This window comes from Pieris napi, chromosome 11 (genome assembly GCF_905475465.1).
Source record: "Pieris napi chromosome 11, ilPieNapi1.2, whole genome shotgun sequence".
NCBI lineage: Eukaryota > Metazoa > Arthropoda > Insecta > Lepidoptera > Pieridae > Pieris > Pieris napi.
Window position 1 is genome coordinate 2,789,357 of NC_062244.1, and position 14,842 is coordinate 2,804,198.

At 32.9% G+C, this 14,842-nt stretch overlaps 3 protein-coding genes across 3 annotated transcripts in view; 1 reads left to right on the forward strand and 2 right to left on the reverse strand.

Annotated features, from left to right (window-relative positions):
* The window catches only part of LOC125054060 (fatty acid synthase-like), a 32,137-nt gene extending 23,655 nt beyond the window's left edge, over positions 1 to 8,482 (forward strand). The window contains exons 28-39 of the mRNA XM_047655735.1: positions 116 to 228; positions 1,105 to 1,269; positions 1,732 to 1,904; positions 2,558 to 2,704; positions 3,082 to 3,279; positions 3,662 to 3,770; positions 4,174 to 4,318; positions 4,588 to 4,738; positions 5,612 to 5,759; positions 6,502 to 6,675; positions 7,075 to 7,177; positions 7,825 to 8,482. Of these exons, the coding sequence (XP_047511691.1) occupies positions 116 to 228; positions 1,105 to 1,269; positions 1,732 to 1,904; positions 2,558 to 2,704; positions 3,082 to 3,279; positions 3,662 to 3,770; positions 4,174 to 4,318; positions 4,588 to 4,738; positions 5,612 to 5,759; positions 6,502 to 6,675; positions 7,075 to 7,177; positions 7,825 to 8,417 (2,219 nt within the window). The 3' untranslated portion in view covers positions 8,418 to 8,482. The remainder of the gene's footprint in view (positions 1 to 115; positions 229 to 1,104; positions 1,270 to 1,731; positions 1,905 to 2,557; positions 2,705 to 3,081; positions 3,280 to 3,661; positions 3,771 to 4,173; positions 4,319 to 4,587; positions 4,739 to 5,611; positions 5,760 to 6,501; positions 6,676 to 7,074; positions 7,178 to 7,824) is intronic.
* Positions 8,483 to 10,542: 2,060 nt separating this feature from the next.
* Positions 10,543 to 11,790, reverse strand: LOC125054141. Its single transcript, XM_047655867.1, has 3 exons — positions 11,622 to 11,790; positions 11,171 to 11,233; positions 10,543 to 11,079 (listed from the first exon to the last, which is right to left on the reverse strand). Exons 1-3 carry the CDS (start codon positions 11,652 to 11,654, stop codon positions 10,588 to 10,590), a joined length of 588 nt encoding a protein of 195 aa, XP_047511823.1. The 5' UTR covers positions 11,655 to 11,790; the 3' UTR covers positions 10,543 to 10,587.
* Positions 11,791 to 13,597: 1,807 nt separating this feature from the next.
* On the reverse strand, positions 13,598 to 14,727 carry LOC125054152. The gene is made up of 2 exons (XM_047655880.1): positions 14,560 to 14,727; positions 13,598 to 14,142 (listed from the first exon to the last, which is right to left on the reverse strand). The coding sequence occupies exons 1-2, from the start codon at positions 14,611 to 14,613 to the stop codon at positions 13,636 to 13,638; spliced, it is 561 nt and encodes a 186-aa protein (XP_047511836.1). The 5' UTR covers positions 14,614 to 14,727; the 3' UTR covers positions 13,598 to 13,635.
* Between the last annotated feature and the right edge of the window lie 115 nt (positions 14,728 to 14,842).

The window sequence follows — 14,842 nt, forward strand, 5'->3', positions numbered from 1 at the left end:
TATAGATGTAAGTGTTGCCTTTCAATTCAAAACATCGTATTTTTACCTATCAACCAAGACTAAATTCACCTAGTTAGAAATACTTAAATAATAGTTGATTCAATAACATTTTCAGAGGAAAATATTGGCTACTCAAGAGACAGCACATTCGGTGATATGATTCTTACAAAAACAAAAGAAAAAGGGTGTGACATTGTCCTAAGCTGTGTGAAGGGTGAACTTAAAAATGTAAGTCCTATAAAATTGGATGTTGTATTTACATGAGATTTACTAAAAATAAATATAGTTTAAAAAAATATTCAGTCAACCACATCAAACTAAAAAGTGAAAAATAATTCCTAATTTAGGCTGAAAATGGTAATGAAAAAAAATACTGGTATTATTGTGCTATATTTTTCGTCTATCGAGCAACTTGATCCCAACAACAAAAGGAATTATTTTTCACTTTTTAGTTTGATGTGCTTTAAAAGCGTGTTTTATAGTTTTTTTAAACTATACATATTTATTTACCACTTTTTAGTCCTAGCAGCAATACGTGTTGTCTCAATTTAATCGTATTGCTTTGTGGACTTAAAAAAAATTTCATTGTTTTTTCGAGATAAACCTATGAAATTATTATATTGTCGCTGATTCTTTATAAGTGTACAAAGTTTGAATTAAATCTGTCCGTTTAAAGTGGGTCAAAATCGAGTCCGAAGGAGTCGGTTACATACATACATACAGGTGAAGCTAATATAAAGCGTTTAAAAATAGACTAAACGTTAATGAGTCTATGCTCTATGGGTAAAACGTTATGACTGAATGTCTTGGAAATTTGTCGTTTTGACGTTATACGTTTAATTTTTTGAAAAAAAATTAATTTAATAAAAATTAAATTAATAGCGAGGAATAATAATAATTTATCTGATATTATAGGAGTATTTTACGTTTTCAGTCGGCTCCAATTAATTTTCTTATACAACAAGCATGACATTATTCTTTCTTACTTTGGCAAAATTCAGTGATATTATAATAAAGTTTCCCCCTCACTGTTTCCCTGTCACTAATATTATTTCATATAAGAAAAACTGAATATCAGTTTTAATTCTATTGTAATTTTTATAGATAAGCATCAGCAGTTGCGGTAGTTCCGGAATTGTAATAGATACAACCTTAATACATAACCACGAAGATTACAACTTTGGAATGCACAGCCTTACGAAAGAAAGGTCGTACAAACTTGTCGATTTCTCATCAATATTTGAATTTGGAACTATTGAAGAGTTCAAGGTAATTAATTTTCTATGCTAACGTAATATTTGAATTTCGAACGTCAAAACGAGTCTAATGACGTTTTTTTATCCAGAGATTATCCAAGTAGTATAGATTAAAAAAAATAGTAAACAATAAAAACAAAAATATTTTTTTTAAAATTAAATTAACATGAATTTTGTGGTTTTGGAATTTGCGTAACATCGTAAGGGTTAAATTTTATTAAATTATTAGTTTATTTCTGAAGCCTTATTTGAATTGTTTTAGCTTTCGGAAACGCTCTCAAAAGAGGGCACAGATTATAGATTTTTTTACATTTATTTGAAAATGGGCAATTAACCAGATTATTATTAAAATATTATTAGGATAATTCAAAATCCTCCTGGCTTTCTTTATTAAATTTCAAACACTCTCAAATATAAAAAGACTATACTAATTTTTATCAATAATTTCATTAGTAATATTGAAATATTTCCCCAGCGTCTCCAAGCACTCGTAAGCGAAGGTATAGCTCTGGGCTACGTTCGTCCCTTAACAAGGATAGTGTACTCACCAAAGGACGTATCTAGAGCCTTCCGTCTTATTGACGACAGTAAACACCGGGGCCGAGTGCTCATCGATTTGCAACAGAATATACCCATTGAACGGGCAAGGTAACGGCTTTATCCATAGACATTATTTGACGTGACAAGATTAAAGAAATTTATATCATGGAAATCGATTGTGCTTTGGTTTTTTTTGTTACGTCTTCGTGTATGTTACGTTTTCCTATAAGTACTTGTCACAGTAACTTCTTTAGCGGCGTTGTACACTTTTTTTGGAACGGGTAAAAAATGTTAAACTCGCGTCAGGACACGTGACTTGATCGAAAATTCGTAAGACGGATGGAGAGTAGACAGCTGGCGCGGCGTATTTTATGTAATATAAATTGTCATGTTTGTGTACTAAATAAATATTGTATTCTACCACATAAATGATAGTACTTTTATACTGATAATTGAAGCAATTCGTGCCAAATTATTCCCTAACCATTCCAAAATATCAAAAATGCACAACGTTAATATTCAAGTTTTCACTTCTGCCGGCACACCCGGAGTGCAACCTGTACACACGTCAAACAAAAAAACATCTAATTTTAAATCCAAACTATTGTATCTATTTGAACACACACAAAAAGTTTCATCAACATCGGTCCAGTCGTTTAGGAGTTTAATTATTACTATTTAAGCACTTATTGAACAGATTATTAAATGTATAGTGTGATTAAATAGTCTCAAGAAGATTTTAATTTCAATAATAATTGCAGCCTTCAGGTATCACCGGAAATGTCTCATTTAGTTATATCAGATGACGATATTCTGGCAACTCAACTGATCGACCGACTAGTTGACCGAGGAGTCCGAAAAGTACGACTTGTAACATCGCAGTCGGATATCGTGTTATATAAACAAATGTAAGGTTCTTTAACATTTTTTATTTTTATCTTTCACTTGCAAACAAGTTATAACTTTAAAGTCACATATTGGAATAATCTTGACTATTAAGAAATATTTAATATTTAATTTAATAATAGTAGGTAAATGTGACCCTTTTCCATGGGAGCTCCGTAGCATATGACCCGTCCATCTCCATTTCATTTGGTCTATCTTAGTGAGAATGTCTATCACACCTGTTCTAGCTCTTGTGTCTGTGTTCTTTGCTTGTCTAATTTTTGTATTCTCATGCTTCTTTCCATGGTTCGTTGGCAGCTAGCATGTCCCTGTGCTAGTTAAAGAGTGCTCAAGTTTCAATATAGCGATGATTGATAAATTAATCTAGACAACTTTACAGGTATTGGAGTAAAACTGGTGTTAATATTGAAGTAATTAATCAAGATATATGGAACACAAATAATATTCCTGCGTTACTAAAGGATCTAAATATAGAAGGAGTGTATACTATTGTAACAAAAGACACGATATTTGATAAAGTTAATGAATTTTTGAAAGACTTAGATTTGAAAACCAGGGAATTGAACCCAATAATAAGGTACATAGAATTATATATTTTTAGTTAAGTATTTTAAGTGAACAATCTAAGAGCTCCATCAGAACATCTCGAAAAATAATTTAAAAATTAAGCAACAGCCAACAAAAAGTGACTTTGACAGCTGAACAGAGCTGATAAATTGTAGCTAAGAACCTTCTCGATCACGTCAGGTTTCAAACAAAAATCGCATCATAATCGATCCATACGTTAAGGCTAATGCCACAGACACTCACATATCAACATCCTTTTTGGATAAAAAGAAAAAATCTGTGACGCTACTACCTCTTAACATAGGGGCCCCCCTATGTTAAGAGGTATGGGGGTGTGGCACCCACGTTGAAAAATACTGTTTAAGACATTAAGAATTTAAATAATTTCACAGATATTTCGCTGTTATAAATGAAAATAGCGGTATCGGTGAGCACGTATCACTGTTAAGGAAGAAGAACAGACTCGCCACGACACTCGTCAGACTTCCATGTTTGAAAATGGTAATTCTTTTATTATACCTGAAAATAGATTTAATTTGATTTATATATTATTTGATTATATAGTACAATTACTAATTTGGTTTTTATATAAAATCTATAAATATTCATTAATTATTTTTTATATAAAAAACTAAATCATTTTTGAAACCCTGGACCGATTAGCTTCAAATCGAAATCATTTGACACTATCCCAAATATGCTATTTAAATAAAATTTTCAAGGAGGTTTATTCCCAGGATGGGTAAACCTCCCTTAACCAAAGACCCAACTAATACTGTACATATTCATTTAATATATTATATTGTAGTAAAAATCTGTTTATTATCTGTATGATTTATTATATGGTTTATTATCCATACCATTATGGAAATGGAATAAAGGTTAAATAATAAAATGATTACAGAGGGACATAGAAAATGATTGCAAAATGTCAATGAGAAGTGCAATAGATATAATTGAAAATGCTCTATTATCGCAAGAAGCTGTAATAATGGCGCATCGCGTTCCTACCAAAGTGCATTTGTTGGAGGACATCACTAAGTGGGCAGGTTTGTGTTTAAATGTATAACAAAACGCAACGGGTAGATGGTACTATTATGGCAACTCAATATTATAAATATAACATTTTATTTTAATACTACAAATATTTGAATTGTTAATAAGAAAAATAAATACGAAACGAAATTTATCAAGATTTTTAATTCGTTTTATTAAATGTTGCCATGACCAATTTCCAACAAAACTTGTTAATTTATGAATAAATATTATGTACCATTTTTATTTAGCTATTTTATTACTTCTTTATAATATTTTTTAGATATAAAGCTGCCACAGAACGTAGACAGCGATTCTACACTTTTAGATTTGGGCATGCACGAATCAAAGACTAAAGCAGTACAATTTTGTCTTCGCGACCACTATAATCTGTGGTTCCTTGAAGAAGAAATACCCAATATCACCATAGAAAGGTATAAAATATACTTCTCTTCTTTCGTATCGTATATTTGAATTTCGAACGTCAGGTCAGTAATTAATGAGGCTGAGTCGCTTGTCCATTGAATTGTCATTTTGCTAAATATTTTTGTCTCACGAAGATGTGGAATTTTCTAGTAAGAAAATGCGGTATAGTAGTAACACATATATTCTTTTCACACTTAGTCTGTCAGTCAGTATGAGCGTTGCAGTTATGCAATCACTTTTGATTTTTGAAGTTATACTTCTTTAGACGCTTTATGAAAAATTGATGAGAGTGAAATTTTACGATGCGCGCGCACCGTGACACAAAATTAACAGAATGAAGTTGCCCACGGAAGATGCTACGGCATTGGATATAATTTAAAAACAACATTCGAATAATAATAGAATTTATGTTACACTTAATGTAAGAGAATAATAATAAATATTTATTTGTTTAATTTTTCAAATGTAAACTGAACTTTTTTGACTATAATGACTCCTTTTCCAGTCTTTGCTTATTTAATTATAATTAATTATTTGCATGCAATCAAAAACTATTTTTAATAATGCCAAAGAAGTATAAATACTTACGCGCGTACATAAGTTCACACTTTCTTTTGCGATCTAGCCAACTGTGGAATCGTCTTCCAATGGGAGTCTTACCTGGGAGATACAACCTCCGATTTATCAGTAAAAGAGCATACTCCTCCCTTATGGCCCGGCAACGCACCCACGTAAACTTAACTATAAAATTTGAGTAGGTTTTATAGACACAAATAATATGAAATCGTTATCAAAGTCTTGTGAAATATCTCACAGTATGTCAATCATAAAAGGACATTAAGAGAGTACTTACGGCTTTTAAAGATTGTAATTTTTTTAAGGATACGAGAGACGGAAGAAAAACTACTGGAATTACAATATAAAGACGAGCCGGGTCTTTCTTCTTTCTTCTCTTACGTGGATTCTGACGAGTTGTTGGCTACAACTGAGATGACGTTCTTACCAACTCTCACTAGCAGTTCCAGTATGGTACGCATACATTTTTGTTTACCCTAAAATATCCATTCAATGTTTGTATGTATACAATAAGATTTCATTATTATAATAATAAAATAAATTTAATTATTTGAATTAATTAAAGTAAGTTTATGATCCTTCGGCCTTACCAACTATAATAATACAGGTTGTTACCTATTAGATAAAAAGGTTAAATGCCCGCCTTTCACTGCGAGCGGAACGGACCCATTACGGACTCCGCGATACTCGTAACGAAGATTTTCATAAATGTGCTTCCACCAAAGCGGAGACGAGCGCAGCGGAGAGAGCGAGTTGAAAGAGTCACATATGAGGTTAGCGACAATCATCGTTACGAGTATAGCGGAGTCCGTAATGGGTCCGTTCCGCTCGCAGTGGAAGGTGGGTAGTAAGGTTGTAGCGCCACTGTTTTTTTTATAGATAGTGATAGTTGGATGTAATATGTGTAACTGAGCTCTTAAGAAGATTTTTTTTAGACATGATTACTTTTTTTTTACTTATAATTGTTTTTACTTTTTATCTTTTTTTTGTTTGTTTAATTTTATCCCTTATATAATTGATGTGTATCAAAATTTGTGTTGTCATGTTTTCTTGTATAATTTTACGCATACATCGTTTTAGAACTTAGAAATAAATACTAAAATCCGTATTCAGTACTGTATTAAAATATAATACATAGTTTGATATTTCTTGAAACTAGATGTGAGTTCTGGAATTCATTGCATTGTTTGTTTAGCGAGATGACGAGTTTGACCCGGATCAGGCCTTCCTCTGCATTGTACCCGGCGTGGAAGGTCATCATCTGAGATTTACGGAACTGTGTGAGAGGCTGAAGCTCCCAGCTCTTGTCTTACAACCTGGTTTGGGAAAAGACGAGTCTTTACAGGATATCGCAAAGCGATTTGCTAAGGTAGGTTGCATCCGGAAACAAACTATTATTACTATAAACTATCTATTACTATAAACTATCTATTACTATAAACTATCTATTACTATAAACTATCTATAACTATAAACTATCTATTACTATAAACTATCTATTACTATAAACTATCTATTACTATAAACTATCTATTACTATAAACTATATATTACTATAAACTATCTATTACTATAAACTATTATTACTATAAACTATTATTACTATAAACTATCTATTACTATAAACTATCTATTACTATAAACTATATATTACTATAAACTATCTATTTTCGTTTTGTAATTTGTAAATATTCACATACACACAGTTAACGGCTAATATGTGGATGGGTCAGATGTGTATGACAATCATCTTTTACTTAATTTTCAGTGTCTTTTGAGTCGAACAGAACTAAAGAAACATTTCTACTTGATGGGATACGAAACCGGTGTTATCATTGCCTTAGAGATGGCTGCCATCTTGGAAGATACTGGTAAGACAATTAATAAGCCTTAGAGTAGTCATACAAAAAGAAGCAGTGTTGGTCTAGTGGCTGCAGTATGCGACTCTCATCCCTAAGGTCGTAGGTTCGATTCCCGACTGTGCACCAATGGGCATTCTTTCTATGTGCGCATTTAACATTCGCTTGAATGGTAAAGAAAAACATCGTGAGGAAACCGGCTTGCCTTAGACCCAACAGTCGATGTGTCAGGCACAGGAGGCTGATCACCAACTTACCTATTACATTGACAAATGATCATGAAACAAATACAGAAACCTGAGGCCCAGACCTAAAAAGGTTGTAGCGCCACTGATTAATTTTATATATTCATAGAAAAATTTAACTTTGCTAGGAAAATTTATTGTCTAATAAGTCATTATCAAGGGAAATGAAAAATCTTTCACGTATCACTTTTAACATCAGTCAACAAGATTTAGCAAGAAACTTTCATTTAAACACATTGAAATACGACAACGCGACGAAGACACTTTGGATCACTTTCTTAATATATTTTAATTAATAATAATCAAACACTGTTCCCTTTGCTCATGCACACAAAGCAATTTTAAATCATTAGTATCTCTGCGCAATAACAAATATCACTACTTAAATAAATATTAACATTTCGTTATTCTCAGGTCTTACTGGTGTAGTATATTGCCTGGGCGGAACACCAAACGAAATCGTAGCGCAGTTCGATTCGAAGCTAACGGAAATAAAAGATGACGTCACGTTACAAGAATCCGTAGGCAAACACATGGTCAAACTTATGTCTGGTGAAAACACCAACTCCTTAGACGAAAAATTAAATAAAGCAACGACCTGGGAAGAAAGAGTTACGTACTGTGTACGGGATCTTATTGGAAGAGTTAGTTATTCCACTCAATACACAAAGGAATTGATAGAAGCTGCGTACTCGAGGATCATGCAAGTGAAGAAATATTCCGCTAAACCTCAGAAGTTACGTTCTCTGCTTATATTGATGAGAGCTAACTTTGATGAAGAGTTAAAGAATGATTCCTTGCAACAATATTCGCAACAACCTATAATTAAGTATCAACTGAAGGCTCCATTGTGCTATGCAGCGCAGGACTTACGCTGTGCTGCTATTATTAATAAGCACCTGGAAGAGGATCTGATAGAAGCATTTGATATACGCAATCTATGTGAAACCTACTTGCTCAATGCAGATACATTTATGACAGCTGCCGTTGAGAATGTTGATTCTTAAGTCTTTTCATTTACTTATTTATTTGATGTGGGTGTATTATATTCATTAAAATTTATTTTCATATATTCTTTCTTTTATTTTTCTATACCTTGATTACTTTTAAGTTAATGTATATATGTACTAGTAGTACTAGTATATCCTATCTTTATTTCTCACAAAAACTTACATATTGCACAAAATAAAGCAACAGTTATTTATCAAACAAGGAAATGATTGTTTGTGCGAGACTGCACTGAGTACCTGTGTTACAGGTCACCAAACCACACCACTTTGGATCGCGAAAAGGTCTTAAAACGTAGTGTAAATGAATGCTTAGTAAACAATTATTATTACCACTTTCTCGAACCGGAAACAGTTATTTAAAAAAATATATACTAACCTAACCGAACAATAGGTAATAATTGTTTTTTTGGACAGCTCCGGCGCTACGGGAAATGCAACCCTTCCCAACCCTTGCGTACCAAAGTCTCCGCTGCTTTGGCTTTCTATTACATGCATAAGAGGTTGCAACATTAACAAAATCTATATATATAAAAGAAAGTCGTGTTTGTTACAACACTTATAACTCGAGATCGGCTGGACCGATATTAGTTATGTCTTTTTTGATGGATTTTTCTCCACTCCGAATAGCAGAATAAGTAATAAAATATCGGATAAGTTATCGAATAACAAAAAATAAATTAATTAATTTTACGAATGCACACGGCATGTGGTGACATTTGTTGACAAAACTACGCATCATTTTACGTCGAATTCGTGTCACTTTAAGAAATTCCGAACTTGAAGTAAATGAGGAGATGCATAACCAGGCTTTGATCTTGATCGAAAACATGTGTTACCTCATCAAAAAATTTTTGTAAATCAGAAAGTGCTTTAACATGCAGTATCGCAATATTGGCGATAGAGAGAAGAGGCCTAATGTGTAATACTGCCATTCTTCTTTTGCAATGGCAAACAATAAAACATTTCTCTATTTGCAAAAAAAGTTATCACCTTAATGAAATCCTAAAATAAGTTGAACTAAAATAACAACGATATTATTATTAAGGCGGAACGAAGTTAGCCGGGTCAGCTAGTAATTAATATAATCTACACTAATATTATAAAGAGGAAAACTTTGTTTGTTTATTTGTTTGTTTGTTTGATTGTAATGAATAGGCTCATAAACTACTGGACCGATTTTAAAAATTCTTTCACCATTCGAAAGCTACATTATCCACGAGTAATATAGGCTATATTTCATTTTGAACAAAAATAGGGTTCCGTAAGATATTAGGGTTTTTCGGACACAAGGTGTAAAAAATCAACAAAAAAGTTTCTTATTTTGCGTACCCTGCCTAAACTATTAAAGATAGAACCATAAAATGTTCTAAGTAATTATAGATCTTATAAATATCTACAAAAAAGTCCGCGACACACTATACCTATCTATGTCGAGTTAGGCACAATAACCATAAATGATATAATGACATGGCAAAACGGCGTTTGCCGGATCAGCTAGTAATTAATATAAGGAAACCATATGGAGTCGTATATGAGTGTGTAAGTATTCATGAATGTGGTACTTATGTGGTACTATTTTATTATGGTTATATTTGACCTAATTGTATAAGTAATCCCCCAAAAAACAGAAAAATTTCTGAGCAAAACTTGTGTGAAAGGGTTTCGGAGTATAGATTATATCAAAGTTACATTAGGAGGATTGCAAAAAGACAACTAGAACAATTTGGAGGAGACCTTCGCTCTGTCGGAGGTCGTGTACGTTAAATCTAATGAGATGGACTTAATGTAATCCTAATTATGTAATACTCGAATACAGCCTTGCTATTCTGTAACTCACTTTTCGAACTCACACAGCGGTTTTCGCAGCGGCGGTCATTTTACGATTTTACTACAAGCCTGGACAAGGAGGGACCTTATCAGAATGCCAAATCGTAAAATGACTGTTTCACGACTGATTTGAGAGCGACCGCCGCTGCGAAAACCGCTGTGCGAGTTTAAAAAGTGAGTTACAGAATCGCAAGGCAGGCTATTTTAATTGTTTATTTTATTTAGTCGTTTTACATAAGGTTAAAGGTATTATACATAAGATGGTATAATTGCAGTTCTAAATAAAAATATCAAATAGAATATAACACTATTTTATTATTTACATAACTAAATCACAGAATCATTCCATAAATGTTTTAGATAGTTTATCAATAACAATCCTAGTCCGCTCCGATAAATACTGGTCAATTTGTCCTAACACTTTAACAACATGCAACATTTTCTGAACACCATTTTTGAATCGTTCCATTCTTTCTGCACTAGTTTCTTCATCCAAAACTTTTCTTAGCATTGAGAGTTTCATTGGGGCTCCTACTTTCGGGGCCTTCCCTATTTCCAGTGGTTTCAACCTTGGAGAATTTAGTCTCGGAATTTTAAGCTTTGATACTTTCGGTTTTGAAAATCTGGGAATGAAGCCACTTGGTGGGCTTACTGCTGAACTGATTATATTATTACTGTCGACAGTGAGATCATCCGTATTTGGTTCTATGATAAATTTGCCGTCTTCTATTGCCTTAGGTATTGCTTTCTGAATTAAGTTGCAGAAGGAATCCATGTCAAGGTCTGTGTTACCTGATAACTCGCCTGACTTAGATTTTGCTGGAGAACGATTCTGTTAACAATGAAAAATGGGTATTAAGATAGTGTAAACTAAAGCGATTAAGAAATATTTTGAAATTGTTGAAATAATATAGATAACAAACCTCATCAGAGCCACATTCAATTTTCATTTGAAGTGGTGAAGGTGCGCACGTCGCCAACCTTACCTGTAAAAATATGCAATGTTTATTGTTGATATTGGTAATTTTGTGAAAAAGTTAAAAAAAATAGTAGTCATTAATTTAGGAACATTATTTCATAATAAATATACTTTACGTTTATATTTTATATACAATTAAGTAAAAAAACAGAAACTGGCACAACACATTGAAATTAATTGCAATTTGGCAACACTAAAATCGATAACTTTCTCTAAAATGTGCCTCGATACAAAGTTGATATGCCTATACGCAACAAATTTCAGTTTCACAATTTTCTATGAGTAGGACTGTATAGTATGAAGTCCTAGTGCAATATTACTATCTCACTAATTAGCACATCAATCACAAATAGCACACATGTTGAACAAAATTTCCCAGAATCATAATTACTAACCAATAAAGCCACAATCAACACGTATTGAGACATGCTATAGCCGCGTTCGACACATTTTTACTAACTACAGAATTGAATCACGTACCAAAATATCAAGTCAGCATCATTTAAAATCAGTAATATACGTGACAGAATAAACATGAATTGGTTAGTTAGTAGTATGTACGCGGGAAGCTTAGTTTTATACTTGATAGCGAGATCGTATTATCATAATGAATTTGTTAAAATTATTGATGACCGTTCTCCTGCTTGTGACTTGTGTGGAGGTTTGTGTTTTTATTCTTCTTACTAGCCGTTTCGCGCCCGCTTTGCTGGACGAATTAAAATAAATTTTATGTTTCATTATTTTATTTTTTTTCATATTTTTATTATTCTTCTTTTTAACTTCCCGCTAAGAAAATTGAAATATTTCGAAAATCGAGTTTTTAACAGATGTTGACGTTTAGAGGTTCTAGGAAGCCTCCCCGAATGGAAGTCCGTATGGATAAATTTTCATAAAAGTAAAACAGCAATTAAAAAATGAAGGAACGTTGGAATTTAATAAATAAATAGCCATAAACCATCTAGGAAAAATTTCGCATCGAATGGTGTTAGTTTCATGTCGATACGATCAGTGGTTTAGGCCTGATTGAGCCTCAAACGAAGACCATTTTCATTATATATATATAGATTATTCGATTGGTATTAAAAGCTACAAAAGAACGCGCTTCTGGGGGCCTCAGAGCCTAGTGGTCTTATTAAGTGGCAGCTAGGGGTACCGGGTTCGATTCCCGGTTCGAGGGCAAGTTATTTAATTTAAATTTGTCCTCGGCCTTTGGGAGGGTTGTGCGGTACCGGGCGAGTGCTTAAACCGTACATGGAGGACACGTTCGAATTTCTAAAGACAAGCACGAATTATAAAAATCCTATACTTGACGCTGGCTAATGCACAAATCGTGCCAGAGACATTAAAAAAAAAAAAACTAGCTTCTACCATTTTAAAGATTTTGACTACTTTTATTTGGTCGTTTTATTATTACGTAGTTCAGTTGATGCGTATAAAAGTTTGGAAGGCAAGCTAACTGCATATTTGTCTACTAAAAAGAATTGTTATAATCTTCGATGTGTAGCGGAAATACTGATGGAGCTTTTTGTATTAGTTTATAATAATAGACGTTAGATATGAGCACAACCAAGCGGTTTAAAAATTCATTCATTCTAATATAATATATAAAATTCTCGTGTCACAATGTTCGTTCCCATACTCCTCCGAAACGGCTCGACCGATTCTTATGAAATTTTTAATGCATATTCAGTAAGTCTGAGAGTCTACTATTCAAACCCCTAAGTGATAAGGGGTGTACACTCTAAAAAAATATTTTTTATTTAAAAAAAAAATGTATAATACAACATACAAAAATATTTCAATCAACCCCTATTTTTTATAATAGTAATTTATTATTGAACTAAAAAATGTTTCCTAGAAATAATACGTACATGGCAAAATAAACGATTGCCGAGTCAGCTAGTTTCTTTATAAAATTGTTTTGTGTTTTATGATAACTAATTTTAAAAATTAAAACCGAGCTTGCAATTTTTTTTCAGGGCAGCGTTTTAACAACGAAAAATCTGTTACATCCACGACAAAGAGAGTCGTGTTTTACTTGTAAGGCCGAAGATAGGCCTTTTGGCTGGTCCATCATGTCTTACATGGGGAAAATCAAGGATTCAGTTGTGCGATCTCTAAACGGACTTTTGGAGAAGGCCAAAAAAGCGAAACTTGCCTAAAATTATTACCGCCTTAATTTAATCACAAAACTACAATATCACATTAAAACGCGTGATCGTCACAAAATATTTTAATTATTATTTATAACCATTTTGTATTAATTATTATAATTTATTTAGAATGATGATGATGAATGATGAAAAGCTTATACAATAAGGTCTTAAATAAATATATCTGTATGTATCTGTATAATTAACGTGTTTTTTTTATATTTTATAAATAATACTCTAAATTATCTTAACAATATTAAATTAACAGTTTTTTGAACCTCAAATATTCAGCTGTAGTAATAGATCCTTTTTTCTTCAAATTCAGTAAAAATTTTGCAATATTTTTACTTATTTTTGGAGGTGGTTTCATTGCAGTTTTAATTTTTCTCTCCAAATCCCTTTGAAGTGCCGTTTTTCTTAGTAACTTCGGAGCTTTAAGGGTTTTAGGTAAAAGCGGTATAATGGGAAGAGGTAGTATGGGTAATGGAGGTATAATTGGTAATAGAGGGGGTAAAATTGGTAATTTCGGTATCACAGGTGGGAGTATTGGGAATATGGGCATGAGGGGAATTTTGGGAATATTTAACTTTGGTTTCAAGTTTCTTGAAAGCAATGATTTTGAGAGATTTGGTGTCAGTGACTTAGAATTGATGTTGATTGTGATGGGAGAGTGACGTGATGTTTTTGTAATCAGAAATGGACTGGTTAGTCTTCTTCGATCACCAGATATCAAACCCAGGTTTATTCCGCACGATACCTCCATCTGAAAAAAGAACCATTTATATTCCGCCGTTCTTCCGGTACCAGAATTTTCAGATATACTATCAGGTATTCTAGAATACACACACGAATTCTTAACATCTTGACTTAAACTTATTAGTCCTTAGCGCGACAGACAGCCACTTGTTCAGAGGCTGTTTCAGCGCAGAGGAATCAGTCACCCACGTAGTCCATGAATTCGAGGCTGTGGCTAATCAACGTGCAGCAACGTGCGTGCTCGGAACAGTGAGGTCGCTCCGGGAAGCCTGTGAAGCGCCCAGGAGACTTCTGTGCTTCTGGAAGGAGCTAGGCTGGCTAAATTAGCCAGGACTTACCGCACAACGGACCAATTAAGTGTCTAATTGCGGAAATGAGTCCAACAACCCTAACCCTAACTTATTACACAAAAAATTATAGTTACCACTATGAAAATCCATAATGCGGTGCTCATCAAAACATGTTTATACTGCGTCATATTAAGAATTCAATGTAATCTTCATGTAATATAAATGACCTTATATCTGATTGTTTTATCTTGACCGAGATCAAAACAAAGAACAATTAAACAACAGCATAAAGCAGTCACTCGAACAATACAAGACATTGAAACGAAAATTTTTGAAAAGTACAGAAAATTTCCCAATTCACTGATAAATTGCGATAAAATTAAAAATTTCAAAACTATCTTATCATAAGACTTGCTA

Excerpts from the sequence above, each read along its gene's own strand:
- LOC125054141 (XM_047655867.1), bottom strand. The coding sequence starts at position 11,654 with ATGTCTCAATACGTGTTGATTGTGGCTTTATTG. Across the intron at positions 11,234-11,621 it reads TGTTGATTGTGGCTTTATTG|GTAAGGTTGGCGACGTGCGC; the intron begins GTTAGTAATTAT and ends ATATTTTTACAG. Across the intron at positions 11,080-11,170 it reads TTGAATGTGGCTCTGATGAG|AATCGTTCTCCAGCAAAATC; the intron begins GTTTGTTATCTA and ends CATTGTTAACAG.
- LOC125054152 (XM_047655880.1), bottom strand. The coding sequence starts at position 14,613 with ATGACGCAGTATAAACATGTTTTGATGAGCACCGCATTATGGATTTTC. Across the intron at positions 14,143-14,559 it reads CATTATGGATTTTCATAGTG|ATGGAGGTATCGTGCGGAAT; the intron begins GTAACTATAATT and ends TTCTTTTTTCAG.